The 24,314-nt window shown below is 36.6% G+C and overlaps 1 protein-coding gene and 1 long non-coding RNA gene across 2 annotated transcripts; one reads left to right on the forward strand and one right to left on the reverse strand.

The window, feature by feature from the left end:
- Window positions 1-4,918: 4,918 nt before the first annotated feature.
- Window positions 4,919-23,819, forward strand: LOC124427689 (growth/differentiation factor 8). Its single transcript, XM_046970930.1, has 4 exons — window positions 4,919-5,434; window positions 5,607-7,452; window positions 20,055-20,670; window positions 20,854-23,819. Exons 2-4 carry the CDS (start codon window positions 7,080-7,082, stop codon window positions 21,071-21,073), a joined length of 1,209 nt encoding a protein of 402 aa, XP_046826886.1. The 5' UTR covers window positions 4,919-5,434; window positions 5,607-7,079; the 3' UTR covers window positions 21,074-23,819.
- Window positions 18,277-19,718, reverse strand: LOC124427690. The gene is made up of 2 exons (XR_006943004.1): window positions 19,357-19,718; window positions 18,277-19,212 (listed from the first exon to the last, which is right to left on the reverse strand). It is a non-coding gene; the product is annotated as an uncharacterized LOC124427690 (long non-coding RNA).
- Window positions 23,820-24,314: the final 495 nt, after the last annotated feature.

A 24,314-nucleotide genomic window follows, 5' to 3' on the forward strand; every position in this document is an offset into this window, starting at 1 on the left:
ACGCGTATACAACATAAAAGTACATAAGAGACCTATATACTTTGTTTCTTCCATTTTGTTGCAAGTATCCGAGATCATGACGAATCGCACAATACGCATGTCATATAAAAGTGTATGTGACAATACTTATCCATTTTTGTAATTATATCACCTCGAGCGCTTTCTTTCCGTATACTTCCTTTCGTATATTTTAGCTTCGTACTTTTGTTTGTAGAATTTTTGCATAGTTTACATCGACCTTTACCTTACATAACATTTACCTTACATAGTTACATAAGTATATACATCTGTAATCATTAATGGCGTTAGCGAGGCTACTCTTTCATATAGTTTTCCTTTTCATAAATCATACGTAAATCCTATTTATTTAGCGAAGTATTATTATGCGATAGTACTAGGTGCGTTCAAGTTCTATAGTCTTCTCATTGCTTTCCGAAGAATTACTTACATCAGAAAGCTTAAATTATTGTCTTTTTCCTACATAGTCATTCTGTACACGTACGTACTGTTCACAAAGTCAATGCCATGATTGCATGACCTGGCTGTGAATGATTCTTTAGGAGGTTTATTTTGCCCATTGGAAAATCACTGATGCAAGAACGGCACGATTGAAAACAGAGAGACCACGGAAAGTGTCCTTCGACGTTGGAAAAAGCCCAAAATCGCTAGGTGCAAAGTCCAGGTGAGTAGGAAGCATGAGGAATCACTTCGAAGTTGTTTGTCGTGAAGAATTTATGTAGACTGTGGTTGATCAATTTCCAATCGTGCCGCTCTTGTACTAGCGATTTTTCAGAGGGCAAAACAGACTCCTAAAGAATTGTTCACAGCATCCGTAGAATCATGGCGTCGACGTTGTGAAAAATGTATACGTGTATAGGATAACTAAATTGAAAAATAACAGTAGTTTCAGCTTTTTAGTATAAGTAGCTTTTCAGAAAAAAAATGAGATGATCTTAGAACTTGAATGCATCTCTGTAATGTTTGTATGTAGTGAAGATGTGATAAACCAATATTTATTTAGAAGCAAGTAAACAGCTAATGATAATCAATTTTTTCGTCACTATTGTTATTTGTAAATAACGAACATCGACAATAATTTATGTTAAAAATAACTTTCAATTCAAAACTTAAATCAGGTGGATATTAAATGTTTATTACGTAGAATTATCATAGAATAATGAACAATTAATTGAGGGAAAGCTTTTAATTTATATACCGCTTTTACATATGCTCGTTATTTACAAATAACCTTAGCGACGTGAAAACGTCGTCATCGGCTTTTTGTTTATTTCTAGATACATATCATTGACTCGTCACATCTTAATTATATACAAACATATTGATATGTTTCGCTATAGAATAAGAGCGGAGAGATAACGTAAGGTACAGAAAGAAAAATTCGTCTGCATTAAAGAAGGAATTATAGTTATGATAAATTAAGAGGTTACATATACCTAAACGGTCCCAAAAAAGGCAATTTTTATGGTTTCTTTTTATGCATGTAATTTATTTTTTTTAATAAAAGAACATAAAATAATGTGTACTTGGAGGAATATTAAAAAAAAAAAATGAAATTCATTTATTATTATTTTCTTGAACTTATCGATGTCGAACGAAGCAGTGTTATTTTCTACGGCATTTGCGATGCCAATAATATCTCCTTAGAATATTATCAAAAATGTAAAAAATCAAAGAACTCTTGAAGTACATTAAAAAACTAGTTCTTCACGGAGCTAATTTTTATTATTCTCATTTTATAAACAAATATGAGTGATTGAATTTATCATGCGATTTTCGATAAAAAAATTTCAGTAGCTTCTTAATAATTAAAAAAATACTAGGGTTCTTAAAAAATTTTCCATATAATAAAAATTATATAATGATATAAGAAATAATCAAGCCAAATTTCATTTAAATTGGTTCAGTAGTTTTCAACATGACACTAACATCGATCCGAAAAACATAACTTCGAGAAAACAGCGTTTAAAGATTAAGATATATACAAAGTTGAACTCTGTAGGATCGATTTTAAATCAATTGTAACTTTATTAATTTTTGGAATTTTCTGATGAAATTTTCCAAAAATATTCTTAAAAGATAATATTGTCGAAAAAAAATATCTTTGAAAAATCAATCTTTTTTTAACTTTGTCGATGTATATAATCTCTGAAAATCACAGCCGTACCTACTATTTTCTTATCATCGAAATTTTCTCGATTTCTTTCTTTTTCTTTCCTTCCATTTTTAAATACGATTTAATCTTTCCGATCATTTTTGCGATCATTTTCCATTGACTTGACTGGATGAAACTGCTTGTCATTATCTTTTATATGATTTTGTTATTATCTTTTTTTATTTGTTTAAATATATTACACTCTTTCGTGCTACTGTCACTAATTAATTTTTTTCTTTAGAACAACACCGATTTATGAAATAATTGGATCGCATGATGTCGAAAAGTCAATGATAAAAAATTAAAGTTTTGTTTCTGAGAGTTTCGTCGATCAGACAGGATTAAGATATTTCCTCAAATTCAATCAAATTCTCATGGTTTGTGATCGGTTTGTTTTAAAAGGAGAGAAGACAACGAAGAAAAAGAGATGAGGGAAAGAAAGGGAAGACCGGGGAAAAATGCCACCACAGCGTGAAAAGGCCAGCAATGGTAGCTTGTTAGTGCGATACGACACCATAAAAAAAAGGACGAAAAGATTGAAAGTCCTTTTCTGGAGCCACCTGCTGTTACGACTGCAAAAGCAACTGTAAGCGTGGTTGCCACTCGATTGGTCCTCATGATGACAGACGGGTGCAACGTGTGGGGCAATCAGGGGGAACATGGGAAGAATCGAGGATGGCTTCACGCATTCCCATGCCCTGATTCTCCGATTTCTACCTTCCTTGTAATCGTTTTTCTTTTATTCCGTAAACTTACACTTCTGTCAAAACAAATTACGATAAGTATTAGTTAATAATTACATAAAATATTAATGGATTATTAAATGCCTTTCTTTTTATTCTTTTCTTCTTTTTTTTTCGTAAATTTTTCTTATTGACAATCGGCTCCTATAGATTGATAATGTTAGTTAAAATAGGTTTTAATTATATATCTGATTAGATTAGAATATATTCAAAGGTATCTTCTATTTTCTATATTAAAAATAAAACAAAAGAAAGAAAAAATAACTGATCGAAGAACCAAAGAATATATGGGCCATTTAGATTCTGCAGACCACCGATGCGACGACTTTTTCCAAGAAACCATAAAATCACTTAATCTTCGAGTATCAAAGTTATGGATGGTTATAAACGGTTTCGTGACCACGAATCCAAGATACTGTTACAGAAGATGAAGGGGAGAAAAGAGGAGAGAATGAGAATCTCATCGATCGAGCAGTCATTAATTTTTATTAAACGATATAATAAGCATTATTATGGGCAGTATAACGAGTGCAGGGATTGTACGATAGCGATCACAATCACAAATAAGCGTACCTATATGTTTATTCTGCAACATTTTAGGTAACATCGATTATTACCCATATGTTTATTTTGGAATATTTTAGGTAACATCGATTTTAACAAACGTTAGGAGAACGTTTCTAAAGTTATCTTATTATATAAAAAATTACAACAACAGAGAAAGATAGGAGTAAACAAAAAATGAACAAAAGTCGCTAAACTGATTATGCTAGAAAAATAAGGGAGCGAAAACTAGTGAAGAACAAAGATAGAAGAAAAAAGGAGAAAAAAGATCGAAAATGCAAATGAACGGGTTCGGTTTCAGGTTTCTGTACGTATCGCATTCGTGCATCTTCGCTCGCTTAACTCCATCGAGATTTCTTCCCTAAAGAATATGCAGCATACCCTTGCAAAAGAAGGAAAGAATTGGCGATTTCGTTGTTTAGAATATAATATATGTCGGCTGGTGTGCATCTTTCAGGGAACGCGGACCAATGCGCGAGATTTGAATCGCTTTGAAAGTCGATTTGGCTTTCAAACGTCACGAGAAGAAGTCGATGGCCTATCTCGGTCTTTCGGTCTTCGTTCCTTTTTTGTTTTTTTTCTTCTCTATCTCTTTCTTTCTGACATGCGTAGTCCTATCTGGCCGATCGGCGGGACGACGGCTTTGAGCGTGCCCTCGATTCCGTGAGCCATAAAAATTCGATCGAAATTCTCCTGGGGACTCTCGAGAGATCGTGCATCAAATTGCACGCGCATCAGACGGTGCACGTGTGCCGTCGAGCAAGCCGATGTCGTCGAATTTCAAATTTCTCATTTTCTTTTCGTTTTTTCTCCTCTTGTCTCTTTGTTACTTTCTTTTTTTAAATGCGTCACGTAGAAGTAGCTCGATCATTTTGTAAAGCCGTGTGAATTCTATTTCGGCGTAGAGGTAGGCACATATATATATATATATATATATATATATATATATATATACAATATATATACTATATATTGTATGTATGTATGTATATATACGCAGGAGTATACAGATGATCCGAAGAAAAAGAATAACTCCTCTCGGGTTACTTATTATTTTTTATTTCTTTCTTCAAGAAGATCTCGGCCAAAAAGATTTTTAGAGAGAAAGTCTTTTCTTAGAGAATAAAGGATGCACAAAGTTTGTTAAGAGAATACCAAGAATAAGTCGAAGAAAATAAATAAGATGAAGAAGTAACAGCGAAGAGATTCGTTGTCAGCAACGGGCGTTCTATGCACGTGGTAGCGATTGTCGGTCGATCGGTCGTCGATCGATTGTCGATTGGCGACGATGTTCTTGCTTGTAGAAAAGAGATTCAAACTCGACAGAGAGAGAAAGAGAGAGAAAGAGAAAGAGAGAGAAAGAGAAAGAGAGAGAGAGATAGATAGATAGATAGAGAGAGAGAGAGAGAGAGAGAGAGACAGAGATAAAGAGAAAGAGCATTCTTTAACCGGCAACGATGATCGCTACGAAGGATCGCAGAGCGTGGTGGGAGGGCCGAAGGAGGTGACGGGCTGGAGGGTGCAAAAAGAGGTGATGGTGATGGTAAAGAGGAAGGGGTGGAAGAGTGGGGGGCAACGAGCCATAGGCGTCAGTCGCGCCGACAGCGGCGGCGACGGGCAGACGCACGGCCCCGCTACACGCGAATGCGTAAGATACTACGCTCGCGCGTCAAAGAGGGAGAAAAAGAAGAGGGAGGGAGAGAAAGAGAGAGAGAGAGAAAGAGAGGGGGAGTAAGGCGCCGGGAGAGAAAACGGGAGCGCGTTATATAGGGGAGGCGAAGGAGGAAGAGGAGAAGGAAGTGGTGGAGGAGGCAGAGGGAGAGAGTAGAAGGAGAGGACGATGGAGAAAGAAAGAAGAAGAAAGAGAGGAGGAGGCCACCACCTCGACATATATGCGGTGAAACCGCGCGCCTCCTGACTCAGTGCTTGACAGGCTAGCAAGCTTTAAGGATCTGTGGGTATCGCGCCTACCGACAATCCTGAACCCCTCCCCCACCCTATCGACTCGATCTTTTTCACGCGTGATACTTTTGCTCTTGTTTTACTTTTTCTTCTTCTCTCTCTCTTTCTCTTTTTTCTCGCTCTATTCATCTCGATCTCTTTCTTTTTTTCTTTTGCTATCCTAGAGAAGAGAAACAGATAGACACCACGAGGAGATCAGCGTCTTTCACTCTGTTACTTCAGAAGAGGGTACATTACTCTTGTCTCTGGAGAACCATCTCGAGTCTGACGTAATGTATGAAAAGAAAGATCTAAGGAGGAAGAACCGAAGAAAGAATTACTGTCGCTAAAATTGCCAAGGTCGAGCGTGCCTGTGTGTCTTTGTGAGTGGAACTGGAGAAAGAGGAGGAGGAAGAAGAAGGATAAGAAATAGCAGCGACGGTCGTTCGAAAGGGGGGCAATGTTCATCGGGAGGATGCATGTCATCATAGGAAAGCAGGCCAAGGTGGTGTATCGGTGAAGAAGCTCCGTTTCGACTTCGAGTACGCGCGCGATATTCTTCGAGATGACGATGATGAGGAGACCGGGCCGGAACTGAAGGTTACGAGGGTGCAGCGGGACCGCTCGTCGCACTCTTCGTCTCTTTCTCCTCCCACCCTCTCTCAATATTTCTCTCTCTCTCCTCTCTATCTCTCACTCTCTCTCTCTCCCTCTCTCTCTCTCTGTCTCTCTCTCACTCTCGATTCTCTTTCATATTTTCTATCCTTTTGTTTCCTAGTCAGTCAAAGTTTCTTTTATCAGACAGTGTGTCGTATCTATTTGTTTTCAACCCCTACTACCATGCGTACATTATTTCGTTTTCGCGATGTGATGAGAAAAAGTCTACCGACCGATTAAAAGTGTGCCTTAAAAGCGAGAACCGATTGATCCTATCCCGTCGTTGTCATCTTCTCGTGAATTAGTCGCGAGTGCCAAAAAAGGCTAACTTTTCTATGTAATTGATCGTTAAAACGGGCACCGATTGAAACCGCGAAGACGTAGGGAAGAAAGCGAAGCTGGATCGCGTAGATCGCGATCTTGCTACGACGGGCTGGCGATCGCATATTCCAGCCGGTATAATATCACCGACGGCTAAACACGCCAAACGGAAGTTTCTCGAAGTGAAAAACGTGAAACGGAGGTCACACGTAGTTGGTAAGAAGAAGCTGGTGCTTTGCGATAAAGGAGGAGGTGGTGGTAGTGGTGGTGGTGGAGGAGCAAGAGGAGACGGCAAAGGCAGAGGAGGAGGAGGAAGTGGTGGTTGCAGAGAAGAGGAAGGTGGAGAAGAAAGTGGTGGAGAAAGAAGAGGACGGCGACCAGCCGGAAGAAAGGAAGAAGAGGCAGAAGGTGGAGGAGGAGGAAAAGGAAAAGGAAAACTCGAGGAGGGTGGAGTTTTCTCTTTCGAGGTGAGGATACGGAAGCGGAAGAAGCGCTGAGAGCAGAGTAGAAAAGGAAGGAGGGAGACAAGAAGAAGAAGAAGAAGAAGAAGAAGAAGAAGAAGAAGAAAAAAAAGGAGGATGACGTTGTCGTTGCGGGCCATCTGATCGTCAGATCGCGTCTAAGACGGAAGCCCGCGATCGACGCTTCCTCGTTGTGAGGAGCGTGACCTTGGGAGCAAAATGGTCACGAGAACGCTCCTGATACTCTCGTTGCTCCTCCTCGGTGCCTTCGACGCGCCTGGCATCGAGAGAGCTCGCGTCGGATATTTCGTGATGGCCGGCAATGCTTGCAACGCCTGTAAGATGCACGAGAAGATCAGGGCTCTCAGTCTTGAAGCTATCAAAGAACAGATACTCAATAAGCTCGGATTGAAACAGGCACCTAATATGACTGGCAGGGCCTTACCGAGGATCCCGCCTATTTCGAAACTCATGGACATGTACGGGATGCAGGCCGATCAACCTCAACCTGTAGAACCTGGTATCACTCATCATGAGGAAGTCGACGAGTACACCGCCAAGACCGAAAGCGTCTTTGCCTTGGCACAACCACGTGAGTACCCCATTATCATTGACGTTCTCTCTCTCTTTCTCCCCGCCCTTCTCTCTCCCTCCCTCTTTCTCTCTTTCTATCTTTTTTTCTACAAAAGCTTTTTCATTTATACTCTTGCTAGCGATTGACCAGGTAATTCGTGTATCGACATGGAACAAATTAAATAAAAGTTGTTCGATCGTTAATCAGTGGAACGGATCGGGCAATATCTGCTCTTCTTCATCATACCGGATTCTACCGGAATCGATTTGAAATTCGATCTTTGCCTTTAGGCGTCGAGGGCTCGTACAAGGCGATAATGGGACTTATTGAGTCTCTCTCTCTCTCTTTTTTTCTCCGTCAAAAACGTTCTCTCTATATAATATACATACATAATGCATGTTTCTTCCTTCGAGAAAAATGGAAAGAAGAAGGAGGGAAGGAAGGTTCAGAAGAAGACACGACTTACTTCTACCTACGCGAATCCTTTAGGCGAGATTATCCTCGAATCTTTTGTAGGGTAAAAGGCATGTACTTGTGTTAGTAGGCTATCTTACAACCTGTGTTTAACTCTTCCTCCCTGTATTCATATATTAAAAAAATGTATTGTTAAAAAACACCTCGAGAAATGATCGACGCGAACAACCGACGGCTTCTTCTTCTACCTGCTTCCAGTTAATCTGAATTTCATGGCCGTATTAACGTACTTAATATAGGCTTGATCGATGTACTGCGTCACTTTGAAAATTTCGAGATCAATCTCGATAGCGTAACTGATAATTACGTATAACTTGTTCCACGAAACGGCATTTATTCAACATGTTCTTTTGATCTTTTCACGAAAGTTGTCTTTTCATGTTCGTAATGCTGGGAATAATTTTCGCGTCGAACCTTTAAAAAATATATAATTTTAAAGATTTCCATGTACGTAGGTAACAGGTGAACAGATACACATATATGTGCGCACATACGTAGATGCATACGTAAATACATAAATATATAAGTGTATACGTAAATACATACATACATATATATATATATATATATATATATATATATATATATATATGTATATTAGACTTTTTTAAATAGTTTTGTTCTTCTAGATTTACATTTAAATTGTTAACAATGTTGCACATTTATACGAGAATGAATCACTCGCGAACGTAGTCCAAGCTGTCTGCGGAGACGTATAAAAGTCAACGTGAGCTACAAATCAACGATAACTAATTACTCGTTGAAATTTGTGCGCTTTGTTTTAAGAAAGATAAAGCTTCGCTTGGAGATTCTTTCGTTCACGTTTGTTTTGCAAGATGAAACGCAGTATTTTCTTTATGTTCATGCAAGGTCATTCAAAGATGGGCGATGCCGATCGAAAACATAAAAACGATTGGATTTCATAGAATAAGTTATAAAAACGATAAATATCGAAATCGTTCGAATTAATGAAATAAATGAGAAAAGTTGTTTAGGTATGTAAACAAAAAAATTATTGTATATAGAGTTCGATTTGTTTTCCGCATTGCGGAATTTCCTTACGATGAAAATCGATGATTAAATGTTCTATTCTATTCGCACATAAACATATCGCAAACTGCTTGAATGAATATTATAATCCTTCTATCTTAGGACAGTAAAACAAAGTTCTTGCGAACAGCATTTAGAGACACGTTTTCCGAACCGATGACGAATCCTTTTCAACTGTTAATGCGGTTTTACGTGTCTTAGCATTCATTTATTTGTTTTACATGTGTTTTTGTTCTGATTCGTGTCGATAATAGGACATTACTAATTGATCACAGAGCATAATATCATTTTTTTACTGAAGTAAGAAAATGAAGAAATAACAAGAGAAAAAGAAAAACAAATACATTTTTTTCATTATTATTTATTACCTTCATTGTATTATTTATATTAATAATAATAAAAAAAGGAAAAGTAAAAGTTAATCGTTGTTTCGTATTTTTTATACTTTGTTGGTTGTTATCAGTTAACAAAAAATACAACGGATACCATGCGTTCTCTTCGATTTGTTTATGTCAGTATGAGACAGAAGCTCTTTACTTTGTTAATTATATCGAAAACGGGTTTTACACACCAAAGGAAGAAGATAGTCAGATGGTATCTTTAGAGAACAGGACGATAGCGAACGAAATATCAAATTCGTGGGGGTTATCGCTTAGGGCGACCCATATCGCTTTACGAGTACTTTGCAACTGTTACAGGACGCGATCTTTGGATCTCGATCTTACAAATTTGTTCTTATTTTCTTTCTTTCTTTCTTTATCCGTTCTTTCGTATTTACTTCTCTCTCTTTGAATTTTCATCTCTCTCTTTTCCTTTACTTCTTTTTCTTTCTCTTTCCTTCTTACTTCTCATTCTTGCATCTGGATTTCCTTCGGCGAAACGGCAGTCAGTTTTTTGTAGTACATCCTCGAGAGATCGATCGATCTTGGTCGTTCGGTTGCAAGTCGATCGAATGTGCGTGCGCGAACATCAACAATTTTTATATAATACACACAACATACATATATACATATACATATATACTTACAAGACGTTTCCATTTTCCAGATTGTTCTCTTTCGATTTTTACCATGCAATACGTAACTATAATATGCATGTAGATATACGCAAAGAATTAATTCGAAACAAGCAAGCGAAATAATTTCGGTGTACATACGTGTCTTGGAATTGAATTGTAAGTGTTCTAACAACGATCTGTCATATGCGCGATTTGTGGTTAACGAATTAGTCACTTCCTTACGGTGTTTTTGTCGTCTGGCCTACGTTTATTCAACCGAAATAACTTCTTTGTTCTTTTCGACACTGAACGAGCAGCATTCGAACGTTTACATTATTGCTTTGATGGAAAAATTTCATATAAATAGCGAAAACGAATTATTTTTCTATCTAGATCTTGCCATTGGTTTTTTTTTGAGGAGTAAAGGCGGCTCCCTCAAAAGAGAGGAGAATTTTTTCATTTTGTAAAAAGTAAGAAACTAAATATAATTGAATCTGTTCTGATGTTCTCGATAGATTAAATTTCTTTTTTTCTCAGAATTATTCTTTTTAATGTTTAATTTTTCTTTTTTTCCTGAGTATATATATATATATATATATAAACTAGGTTGATTTTTTTAAACAAATTTATTTCAAGTTTAGTGTCGCTCGGAGAGAAAGGGGTAAAGAAAGAAAGAGGAGGAGGGGATGGAGAGAGAATGAGAGAGACATTAACCTGTTGAAATAAGGTTACAATCCAAGCTGAGACGGGCGTGTACGAATTTCCAAGTACGAACGACGAACCGGCCTCGATTTGTAACGAAGGTCACGGCCGATGCACAGCCTAGGTCAGGCCCATCGCTCATTATCGCGTTAAAGCTGTCTGTAGTAGGTGACAGGTCGCTGTTAGGACTCTTCTAGTTTAGAATCGATCTTTCTCCTCTTATTTTGAACTTTCTTCTTTGCGAGTATTTTATTTGTTTATTTTTAATAAAAGTTCGTTATAAATGCTGACTTATTATAATAATGTATTTTTGCGGTATCCTCAGTTCATCTTTAGCACGTTAAATTATATTTATCGTTACTTTATTAAATGACCGAAAAAACGAGTCTATTTCAACATGATTTCATGCAAATTTATCGTCGTATCCGACATTTCAGGGATGTATAATACTTCGTAATATTTTTAGTTGTCATATCGTAAATGAAATAATTCTTATTAACAACCCGTTGTGTGAATTTAATTCGTGTCATTTAACAACCCGTAAAGACGTGCGCTTAAAAAAACGAAACTTCCATCAAAAAGATCCGGAAAAGTGAATATACGAATAGTTTAACTGACATTACCTTTTCTTTTCATATTCTTCAATATTTGATTTTTACGTCATTGTTGCATCATGTAATTTGGTAATTTTATTGAAATGTCTCTATATTTAAATTTATCGAGATTTATTTGACTGTAACCATCGTCCATAGAAAAAGAAGCACATTAGAAAAAAAATATTTTTATTAATTGATAACTATTTCCAATGTTCGAACGTAACTCGGTGATTACCGAGAATAATCAAAATCTTATGTGAGAAGAGTTATTAAAAGAATCGAGTATCGCGATAGACGTCCACATAAACACTCTTTTTCAGTACATGCTATCGCTATCGCGAATTTTTTTTTCACACATGTATACTTCAACCATATGTTTGATAACATACAGCCGTAGAAGTTACGATACGTTGACAATGACTTTTGGTTAAATGTTGTTTATCGTTGGTACAACGTTTCTATTTTCTATTTCAATTACGTATTCATTTTGTTTATGATAACAGTATGAAAATAGTATGAGTATAGTGTCCAATCTATAATTAAGTAAAGATCACCCAACTTATAATAAATTAAAATATATTCGTCTATTTATTGAACGATCTGTCCGATCTTTTCATCTCCGAATCTTGTAGCGCGCGTGCAGCCTTAAATCCACCCGCTTTCGTGAAATGAATAACTCTGGAACAGATACATAATAATGACAGTTCTGATAGCGGCACTTGCGGTCAGCATACTCGCAGACAGGCGCCGCACTTTTAGTGGTTCTCAATATTATTTACTGACATCCGAATGATCACGCTTTTCCTTCGAGGAATACGCGTGCTCGCCTGTGCTTTTTCTGTAACAGATAATACCAAAATACGGACTTCGAATTCGATTTTTTCTTTTATCGTTGCAAACAATTATATTCTTTTTCTTTGTGAAAGATTATTTATTAAAATTTATTGCGTCATCGACAATATGTGCTCCGATTTCAATTTGCACGAAAAGATTCAAGATTAATGTCATTTTTCGGATTATCGGATTAGTTAATCGTTATCACTCTTTAACAACGTAAGATGCTATCGAAACCACTTAAATACTTTGCGTGTGCAATCGAGATCTAACATTTTAACACCGAGATGGTACCGATCGAAACGGCGCTCTCTTGTGCTAACGATACGTGTTCTAACCGATCCACTGTGGCGGCGGGATAGATCGATGCAGAAAACCAGTTTGTCGTGTTCCCGGCTTAGTTGGAGATATTAAGAGTGCAAATATCACTGACACGCAGCAACGCGAATGCGTTTAAGGGCTACTTGGATTACATAACAATTCAACGTGTATTACCGCTCCATCGACGTTTACGACATTAGATAAAGTTAGATTCGCGTATCGGCTTACTATCGCCACGCGTTATTTATTTATATTTTCGTTACGTGCGGCTTTCGTAATACAGTTTGCTTTACGAGCTATACCCAAATTTCTATAGATCCGATATTTTCGTTAAATCCAGATCGAGATTTCCCTTTTCGCAATTTTTTTAATATATTAGATAAGTAGATAGGAGATCCATTGATCTCTTCCACGTATCGCATTAATTATCAAGTAGATTTTGTTCATTTTTTCTATCATTTTTTTCTCTTTTTTTTTCTTTCTTTTTTTTTTAACATATTATATACGTAAATAGGAGATCCATTGATTTCTTACATGTATCAACTTAATTATTGAGCAGATTTCGTTCTTTTTTCTGTTATTTTTTTTAGAAAAGTACAACATTAGTTATATTTTTGGAAATGAATGAACGTCGGATAATTTATTATAATCTGGTTCATAAAAAAACTTGTAATTTGGATAGAATTATATTTAATATGTAATTTTAAATTGAAAAGAAAAAATCCACGAATACGATACCTTATCGCTTTTCGAGAAGTATCGGTCATAAATGATACGAAGATTATCCTGGGATAGAAAACAATTCAATTTTTCCTTTTCTTTGAAAGGAACCATATCGTTCAAAGCAGGTTTGATGTTTAGACCAAAGTCGGACGTAAAAAGGAACGATCCTACAAATAATTAGCTATTGCGTGATGAAGATAGCTCACAATTGCTGATTACAGTTCGACAGTATAACGGCGTAACTCGATAAAATTCACATTTGGGTCACGCGTTTCTCTTACCACCCACCCTTTTTTCTTTTGCTTTCTCTCTCTCTATTTCTCTTATTTTTGTTCTCTATCTCTTTCTTTCTTGTTCACTCGTCCATATGCATATAGACGCGGGGCCTTTTCATCGACATCGCGTGCGTTCGTGACAGCTCTCGCATCACCCCCTTCGAAACGACAGGTGGGCGCGCACGAGGGAAGGAATGACGAGAGAAAAACGCAGGAACGCCTCTTTTTGCACCCCATCGCTCTTTCATGTACACAGTTCGACACAAATGACCCTCCGGCAAAAGCGAAGAAAAAGGACTACAACCACATTCGTGAGAAGGAACGAATCGACCTTTCGTTCGTTCGCTAGATTTTGCGAAAGAGAGTGTGAGACGTTCTTTCTTTTTTTTTTCTTCTTCTTTTTCGAAGAAAGAAGAAAAAGGAAGACAACGAAAATTTATAATCTCAATATTTTTCATGGCATCGCAAAAAGATTTTTGGAGATCTTCCAAATGGACATTGCGCAGATCGTCGTTCAATGCATTCTCACCGAATTGGTATTATAATTTTCGCGTATATATCCACGGACTATTTATTTACTTTAGCCAGCATTACGATTCACAATTGCAATTAGCTACGGTTAAAACTCTCGGAGAGCTTGGAGAGAACGTTATCAAATGTTTTTAGATCAAATAGGATAACTCTCTCTAAGGGAAAAATGAGATAATGCTTTTTTTTGGTAGGAGTGAAGGGAAGAGGTAGGAAGATAGGGTTACAACATGAATTTTGGTGTTCAATGTTTTTCATCTTGCACGTAGGTGGGGTACGATCGTTTCTTTAGATTCACGCGAAGATCTTTCGCTTCGGGCCGATTGCATCGACGAATCAACGTTTTCGAAAATTTTCTCCTCCTCCTTTTTCTTCTTCTTCCTCACTCTTTCGAATTCCAATCGACCCTCAATTTCGTTCTTCGCTAATTTACACCACCTACCTGTCTCGTCGTTCATTTGCAATCGGAATTCCCATTGATTTTGTAAAATGCACCCGATGGCTAAAATCCTTCGCTCTTGCTTTATATTTTCTAGCAAGAGTACAATATTATGCACTATTTAATATAGATACTTATGCAAACGACTTACTTAACGATCATAAGAATACTAAAATAAATATAATTTGTTAAATGTGTTTCCTCTTTCTAGTTAGAAAATTTTATAAACGAAGATAGAAAATTTTGAAAGGGTTCAACACGAAAATAATATATACACAACATTTGTTGACTCACTTAATGTTCATGTAAAATACTTTTTTTTGACACTTGAAGGTATACCCAAATAACGAAAACATGTTGTATTAAAATCTTTCGAAAGAGATACGAGATCCTTCTTAGGCACTTTTGAACACTCGTTTAAAATAGAGGAAGAGAAAGAAGAATCGATTGGACGTTGACGAGAGCTAACACGATAATTTTTGAGTTGAGGGGGGTTGAGAAATAGACGTTCGGTTAGACGTTCGAAAGCTTGGTTGGTGTGCGAGTGTGTACTCGACTACCGGACTATCCTATCCGCCAACAGCAAGGTTGGTATTAAATTTCGACGAGTCATACGATCCGCTCTCGCGCTCTGGTACGTGGCCATGCGCTGCACGTAGACGATTTGTCGCATGATATTTTTAAACGTCGTCGCCCTTACGCGTTCCGCAACGCCGAAGAGTTAAAGAACTGGCCGATAGCAGTGAGAACTCGCGTTCCACGATCGAGTACTAGGAGGGAGGAGGAGAGGTCGTTCCGTATCAATTATTTCTTCGTTTATTTATAGGCAGGGCCACGACATCGCGGTATCACCGTTGTTTTCCATAGTTTCCACTGATTCTCTGTGTCGCTGTGTCTCTGTCTATCTGTCTCTCTCTCTCCCCCTCCCTCCCTCTCTCTCTCTCCCTCCCCCCCCTCTCTCTCTCTTTCTGTCTCATTCCCTCTATTTATTTATCTCTATCTATCTATCTATCTATCTATCTATCTACCTGTCTGTTTCTATCTATCTTTATCTATCTATTTCACCTATCTATCTATTTATTTATTTTTCTTTATAATAAAAATTCCCACGTTATTTAGAATTTGAACGTTATGATGTGCTCGCTCAAGAGAAAAATGAGATAAGATTGTCTCGTGGTAAAGATAAAATGATTCCTACAAATTTATGTGAATTGTATGCAATCAATCTATTTGTTATCGCTCTCTCTCTCTTTCTCTCTCTCTCTCTCTCTCTCTTTCTCTCTCTCTATATGTGCGCGCACACGTGCGTGTATGTGTAAACTATACACAGTAATGAATATATAAAGTAAATTAGATTTATGGGTTAATTAGAAAACAAATTTATAGATTATATTTTATTTTATGCGTGATATAAACATTTTCAAGGATCAGATATGTAATTTTGTAATTAATCTATAAATCGATAATAACTTTATTTTATATTGTTATGTTTTTGTTCTAAATATCTTATATATGTATCTTATATATACATATTATATATATATATATATGTGTGTGTGTGTGTGTGTGTGTGTACATTGTGTTGTAAAGAGGAAAATGTAAAGAACTTATAATTGTTTTACTGATTTAATCTTAAAGTATGAATAAGTTATGATAAATTAATTTCGATTTCGATCAGGTTGTCATCAAGTTATCAAGAAAGTAAGGGATTTTGATTCGGATAGAAGAGACGTTTTCATCGGCTGGTCCAGCGATGCGAGTGACCTCCGTTTGCGAACACTATATTTATCTCGAGAGAGCTAAAGCGCAACGTCGATGTACTTAGCACTTTCGCTTTATTGTCTTTCTTCTGTCCTTTTCTTATTTTTGTTTTTCTTTCGTTTCCCCTCTCCCATTAACTCTCTCTCCCTCTTTCTTTCTTTCTCTCTCTCTCTGTCTCTCTCTCTCTTTTTTTCTCTCAGTCACTTTCGCTGGCGTACGTTCCACACATTTATTTATGTCTGCGCGCCGCCAAATTTAAAATCCGCGCCAAGTACTATCACGTGTGCCGGCGTTGAGCGGACTTTAAACGTCGTGTGACAGCCTTAAGCTAAAACATAACCACGAAGATGTATCTCTTAGACGTGTAGAATCATCTCTTTCTCTCTCTCCTTTTCTCTCTTTCTCTCTCTCTTTCTCTCTCTTTCTTTATATCTTTCTCTCTCTCTCTTTCTTTATTTCTTCTTTTTTTAGATTTCCTCATTTCTCATATACCTCATAGAGATCGATTCAAAATTAAAACGATTAATGTTTGTTTTGAAAATCTTTATTTCTCTCGGTGCTCGTTCAAATTAATCGTTTTTTGTATTTCTCATTTGGAGAAATATAAATAAAGTTTACATAATTTTCTAATACAAAAATATGTTAAGATTGTCCACATGATAACTAAACGATATCCGTAAATTTGTTAATTCTTTCTTTCATTCATATTTTACTCTCGTCTGAGATCTAAGAAATGGTTTATTTATACGTATATAACGAGATGTCACGGTTCCAAGTTTCTCAGTTCTTTTCTGAATCCAATCGCCGAAGCGTTAAGAACGTACGAATGTCGAGAATATTTCGAGTATTTTCAAGGGTGCCTTAGACGTTTTAAGATCCCAGTCGTTTCCCTTTCAGTAATCGTGTTCACTTTCCTTTGACTTTTTCTCCAGACACAATTCTTCCCCTTTTTCGCGTAATTTTAAATTTAGTCCTCGAACTTGCCAAGCCAGACGGTCGGTAGTTCGTCTGGACCAAAATAAGTCACCCATCTTTCCGTCTTGTCGTTCCTTCTTCCTTTTCGCTTCTTCTTTCGCCATTTTCTTCCCCCTTTTTTCTTTTTTTTCTTCCTCGCTCGTCAAAGCGCGACTCTTCACCTCAGTTATGACGCACGTTTTCCTGTTTAAAATCAGACACTCCGAGAACCTTCAGACAACCTCCAGACAGTTCGATTTAAAATTCTGTTCAGATTGAAACTCTAAAAATTATCAAAATCAAATGTTTTTTTTTCGGACTATTCTGTAACATGTAATCAGTCAATAAAAAAATATTTTGCGAAATGAAATACCCGTAGTTCATTCGGTTAAAAGCGACAGTATATATGCATGTATTGTGGATACAATGAAACAAATTTTGTTGGCTCATGTAGAAATTATTTTTAGCAAGGGAGAAGTCAAATTGATGAAGGTAAAGCGTGGTAGTATAATAATGGTTATTCGATTAAATCCATAATATATGATTTCATGGATAAAGGAAGACAAATGTCGTTTTGTTGGTATTTGTAAGAACGAGAGAAAAAAGAGGAAGAGAGGGGCAGAGAAAAAGAGAGAGAGAGAAAGAGAGAGAGAGAGAGAGAGAGAGAGAGAGAGAGAAAGAGACTAGGTGTATGTCTATGAATCCTTGGCACTTCGAAGGTGAAGTCACAGTAAAGAGATTAGGTTTGTCTTCCTTAAGTCGATTATACTGGACGGGAAGGGAAAACTTGATCCACCTTCATTCTGATCGTCTGAAGTTTCCAAAAGACGTCGCCAACGAAGGGGATAGAAGATCTTACTATCTGTAAGATTAACGCAATTAGTCGTAAGAAATTAGTTCATAAATGTCGAGTACGATAGCATATGTCGAATCTATAATTATTCGAGATTATGATCGTGCAAGAAAACGTCGTGCTGTGTATTATTTGATAAAACATAAATGTTTCCCGTAGAGATAACCATTTCCCTTGTTTAAGTGAAATTTTAAAGTAGAATTATACGAACGAGAGAATGGAGTCCTGGTCATTTTTCGAATGTGACCGTGATTGAGAGTAGGAGGAGGGGAAGGAAGAGGTAAAAGAGAAGGAGAAGAGAAGATTGAGAATGTGTCCGATAAAAAAAAAAGAAGTAACAAATTGGTGGTATATTTATTGAATCAATTGGGAAAATTAATTTAGTACTTAATAAAATTTCGTCATGGGTAATATTTACATGAAAGTAGAGGTAAAACATTTGTTCGGTCCACGACTATTCAATATTTCTCTGTTGATCATTGGCTTAGGACAAATTCATCGCAAAGATCGCACATACCGTGTCCAATTTGTTAGGAGCGAAAGGATTAATGGACGGTCCGATGTACTAAGGCGAAAGATATGTTCTTGGTCGAGTGCCTGAAAATTTCTTAGGACCGTTAAACCTGCAAACGGTGGCGGTAGTGACGACTTCTATTCGGGCCATCCAAGACCGCTTCCATGAAGGGTAAAGCCCGCCTCGCGAGTCTTACCGTTATGCGGAGCATCGTTTTTCTCACAACGATCAATCAGGATGGTGACTTTTCTTGAGGTCTCTCTCTCTTTCTCTCTCTCTCTCTCTCTCTCTCTCTCTCTCTCTCTCTCTCTGTCTATCTCTCTCTTTCTTTCCACGACGGTTTGCCTTTTCTTGTCATTTCTAGGCGAACAAGCCAAGCTGAAACGTTACTCCGAACGAACGACACTCAAAGATTTTAACCCTTTGACCTGATGACTCAAATCATCGACACTCATTTCTCCATTGGATTTAACCTTACCGATCAACTCGCCATTACTTATTCGTTATTTTCTTTAAAGAAGAAAACAAAGAAGAAGAACAAGATGATAATCTGGATATTTCGTAAACTTTAATAGCATTTCTTTTTTCATCTTTACAAAATTACAGTGCATCTATTCGACATTAGATCTATTCCTTCGCAATTCTTTCTCAAATCCTAATCATTAAATAAATGTTAACGAAAAATAAGCACGTAATTCTAATCACTCCTTTCGAATTAAGAAAAACTATAATGCGTCGTGATTTAAAGATGAACACACTACAAACATGTTAATAACTTAGTTAGATTTATTTTCAACGGCAATTAGTTACAAAGTTTCTAATACGTCTTATCGCATAAAATACTTTCGCAACAACTTATTTGTCAATTAGAAATAATTACCAATACGCTCTAGATACTTACTTTTTTATTGTTGCGAACGATGATCGGGTCTGGTAAATTAAAATCACGTTTTTTTCTATTTCGTATTATTACTCGAAACAATTTTCTTTAATGTCAGCAAACGACTTTCTTCTATTAATACGGCACACTGTTCTGATTAATAACATACGATAACGAAAGAGTCTTTTCGTAATAATCGCAAGAGACTCGCATTTTAATCATTGGCGTGTGCGCATACACATCATTGATTATCGCAAATCTTTTCTATCCTGATAACCTCGTGACAAGCAACGATCCTTGTGTAGATTCTTACTACGTTAGTGGAAATCATTAATGCTTGACTATGTTTCGATTGAAATCATATATTCAGTCTGCATTTTCCTCTAATCATTCTTGCATATAATAGGTAATTGTATATATGTATACAAGCGATTATTTCAAGCCAGTTTAACAGCTCCGATCGTGAGCGTTATATCAGAGTAATGTGGTTCTTCAACGTATTTCATAATAGCAAGTATTTCTAACAAGTGCGCGATGAATTTTCTAATGTCGGAATATTTTTAAACGCATTTGTTAAAAAGTATACACACACAAAAGTTATACTTTTATGTGTATTATACTTTTTGACACTCGTTTTTATTTAATATTTAAATATGTTCTAATCATTTTTAGAATATGTCTAACTAAATAAAAAAAAATCGGTAATGTTCTGTTGACAGATCAAAGGCTAAGGCATTCAAAAGGAAGTCTAGACGTGTTGTACTTTAAGTTCTCCGACAAGGTGATTCAACATCGAGTGACAAGAGCAGAATTGTCTCTCTGGGTTTGGGGTACCAATCAGGATAATGACGAGCCAAGCGAGTCAGTTGATCTGGATAACTTGGAGATTCATCACGAAGGACCTATGACGATCACGCTTCAGAGGATTCTTCGCGGTGTCACAGAATCAGGTGGTCCGTTGTTGGGCCCACCGTTAACGACGAAACATCCTCGACCGATCGGTCGCAGAGGTGCTTGGATCACGATTGAATTAAGAAGAATGGTGGCCGAATGGTTCAAGCATCCTAGAGATAACTTAGGTGTCGCTCTAAAGATTTCGGGTTCTGGTGGAAATCATCGTAGGAATTCGAGACTTGTCGAGACGAATCCCGGGGCTGAGTTTGCCCCATATCTCGAAGTGCAAACACAAGAATTGGACACGAGGAGAGGTGGTAGGATTAAGAGAAACGTCGGCCTTAATTGTGATGAGGCCAGTCAAGAAACGAGGTGCTGTCGCTACAAGCTCACGGTGGATTTCGAGAAGTTCGGTTGGGATTGGATAATTGCGCCTAAAAAGTGAGTTTTTATGTATATATATGTATATATAATTTTGGATTTAACATACATATTAAGAAATGATTAAAAGTGTATATCAAAATTTGTTTCAAATCATCATGGGTGAAAAAAGAAAAAAAAGCAAAATCAGCATAATACGATGACAGGTATAAACACAACTCCGTTTCATATTCTTTGTTTCAGATACGATGCAAATTACTGTTCGGGCGATTGTCCGATGGCTTTTCTGCCAGTCTATCCGAACACCCACATAGTTAGCTTGGCGGAACCACCGAACAACACGGGTCCATGTTGTGCTCCGAGAAAGCTTTCGGAGATTACGATGCTTTACTTTGACAACGAGTATCAAATCGTTTTCTCGCGACTACCAGGCATGGTAGTTGAAAGATGTGGATGCTCATAGTCTTCATTACTTCCATTCTGGAGAAGCAAGAACGAGGAAGACGTGTGTCGTTGGTTCGTTACTGGTGAATTTTCCATGAAGAAAAAAAAAACAAAAAAGGAAAAAAGAGAAAAAACATGGGAAAAAATTCTTCATCCGATAGACTGAAAGTGCCTTGTTCGGAAGTGTTAGGTGCCGCGCGCTTGAACGTTGGACGTGTAGAAAATGACGTTCAAAAGAAAGGAATGAAAGAAAAATAAGAAGATGGAAATAAGAGGGTGAGAATAGAAACAAAGGAATGGAAGAGAAAAAAGTTCGAGCGGGCAACCTTGATGGTGAATCCACGGCAAGGCGAATAGTTCCTAGAGTCACGGTATTATTTTTAAGGCGCCAATGCGTTTGCTCCTGATTCAAGAGAACGACCTTTATAAGGCATTTTGATTTCTTCCTCGTTACGTGTTCCTCGTACATCCCTTCTCTTATTTTTAGTTCGACTTCTCCTTTCCTTCGTTTCGAATGTAGAAACGTTAATGACGAAGTTCGAGCATACTGATCCCGTCCCTTTTTTCGATTATTGAAATTTCTCTCTCTCTCTTTCTCTCTCTCTCTCTCTCTCTCTCTCTCTCTCTCTCTCTCGTGCTGTTAGCGATTTGTAATACTACAGCGTTTGCTATGGTAATAAAAATGATGACATCGTTCGTCTTACATTTATAATATCTGTAGCAAAGATCATTTTTGATCGACGAGGACGTACTGGCCAAAAGATCTCGGTATACAGTGAAATAATATTGTTTCTTTTTTAACATTTTTCTTCATACTCCAGTCTTTTCGAAATTTCTAATCTTTTTCCTATGCACTTGTTTCTGTTTTCTTTTTTTTTCTTTCCTTTTCTTTTCTTGTTTTTTTCTTTTCTTTCTGTTTTTAAATCGATATTACGAGTGATTGTGAGAGAATGCTTATAAACTGTGAATGTGTACATAAAATAATCCAAGCAAGTATGACATAACTTTTGTCAAATTTCTCGATTCGTATCGGGGAATTCGTAGAGGAGCGAATTAATTAACGAAGCTCCGTCTCTTTTCTAAAGTGAATATCTAATATGGTAAGTTGTAGATAAAAAGTGTAACTGACCCGGGCATGCGTCTTTTATTAAATTCTATCGTACAATAATGAAGGTTTCCTTCCTACGCCATTTTAAGATAATTTGCGAATACAATTTAACGAAATACTTTACTACAATTTAACGAAAATTTTTGATACACCTGAATACATTCAACCTTTCTTTCTCCTTTCTCTCTCCCTTTCTCTCCATCTCTCTCCCTTTCTCTTCCTCTCTCTTCCTCTCTCTCTCTCTCTCTCTCTCTCTCTCTCTCTCTCTCTCTCTCTCTCTCTCTCTCTCCACCTCTTTCCTCTCTTTTTATCTTCTACGGCTTCGAATTTTCCAAGTTATGTGCACCGTAGTAAACTTTTGTAAAATAGATAATTGACTTGTGCATCGTCTCAAAAATTACAACGAATAATTATGCGAGGAAAGTGTATAAAAATATATTAGGTGTACAAATGAATAATCCAAATTTTTATCAGTAGTTAAAAAATTAATATTAAAATTGATTGATTTTCTTTTTCTTTTACAATTATATTACGTTGGTATATAGCTGTTAGAAGTGAGAATCGGTTTGGAATAATATTGAATATAATCTCAAACTGTATTCAGTTTGATAAAGTCGAATATGGCAACATGTAAAATACACATCCGATAACGTGTGAGAGTGTCTTCCTCTAATTAATAAACAATGTAGAAAATTTTTCTTGCGGACAATTAATCTGAGATGCAAAAAATCATGGCAAAAATCCTGAGAACAAACAACAACATCGGTTGGAAAGCTTAAATGCTTCGAAAAACAATTATTCCTCTGCATTTAATGGAATATCAAGTTGAAACCGAGTGAAATAGTACTGCCAACTGTTATCGAATCAATCGACTAATCAGTTTAAGCCAAGAATTGGAACAATAAAGTCCGTATACTAGGAAAGAAAAGTGTCCTGCAAAATTGCTGCAATGACATCAGACCACATGCTGTTTCTAAAGATATCATAATGAGTTTTAGCGGGATGTTCCGGAACATCCAACATATTTATCAGATACTGCTTCATCGGATTACCGCTTGTTCCGAACGATACAACATATCCTTATCCAATATATACTTCCAATCAGTGGATGAAAGATACAACAAAATGGCTTAACGATTTAATCGCATTCAAAGATATATTTTTCCGAGACTGAATTCATTACCTGTCTCAAAGATAGCTTAAATTTATAAAAAGTAACGGCGAATAACTTGAGTGAACTTGAGTGAATAAGTTGAATGCTTCATTTGATTTCAAAATAAACCTTGAGGTTTGCAAAAAGAAAAAATTGGATTATTCATTCGTACACCCAATATTTCAATACTACTTCTTACCGAGGCTATTCCCTTTTCCTTACTATCGTTTAGAGCTAAGGCCCTTCAAACGAAAAGGCAACCACCTCTTTTATATTTTTTTTCTTTGATTTTGTTGTCTTTTTATCTTTGTCTTCTTTTTCGCTCTTCGTTTGTTTGTCAGTGTATCTATTATTAAAAATAATGGAATTGTGTACTTTCCAGTATCCGAAGGAGAACGACAAAGAAAAAAAAATGCATACTTATATGTATAATGTGTACTTCTTAGGTAGAGAGCATAGATAGAAAAATATTTATTCGATAAAATAAATGGTTTTTTCGAGAAACAAGTGTCTTTATTGTCTTTATCTTCGCTTACGTTTACTTTAATTTTTGTATTAACACGTCGACACACATTATCGCAATTAAAAGAATACCGCAATTTTGTTCGTTGAAATCGATATTGTTTTTTTAACAAAAAAGATATATGATGATTGTTACGTCAACGTGTTAAGGGTAAATTCATGCGTGTTCCTTGAATTCACGAAGGACTTTAGTCGAAAAAAAGATTCGCGTTAAATTTGAATTGCATTTTCTTTGTTCATTGCCATTTTTGATATTCTTATTTTTCAGACGAAATCGCTTTTCTCTTTCTATAAGTCGGAGAATGAAATCAAAATCGATGAAAGCGGCAACGTTTCGTTTCTCGACGTTCAACGCGATAAACTTTCGGGGCACAAGAGGCGGCTGCGATTGTTTGATGATCGCTTTTTTGTCTACAAGTATTAAACTAAATGCATTTTGTTCAAAAAGTAAAAAAAAGTGAGAGAGGAAGAGAGAGA

This window comes from Vespa crabro, chromosome 10 (assembly GCF_910589235.1).
Source record: "Vespa crabro chromosome 10, iyVesCrab1.2, whole genome shotgun sequence".
NCBI lineage: Eukaryota > Metazoa > Arthropoda > Insecta > Hymenoptera > Vespidae > Vespa > Vespa crabro.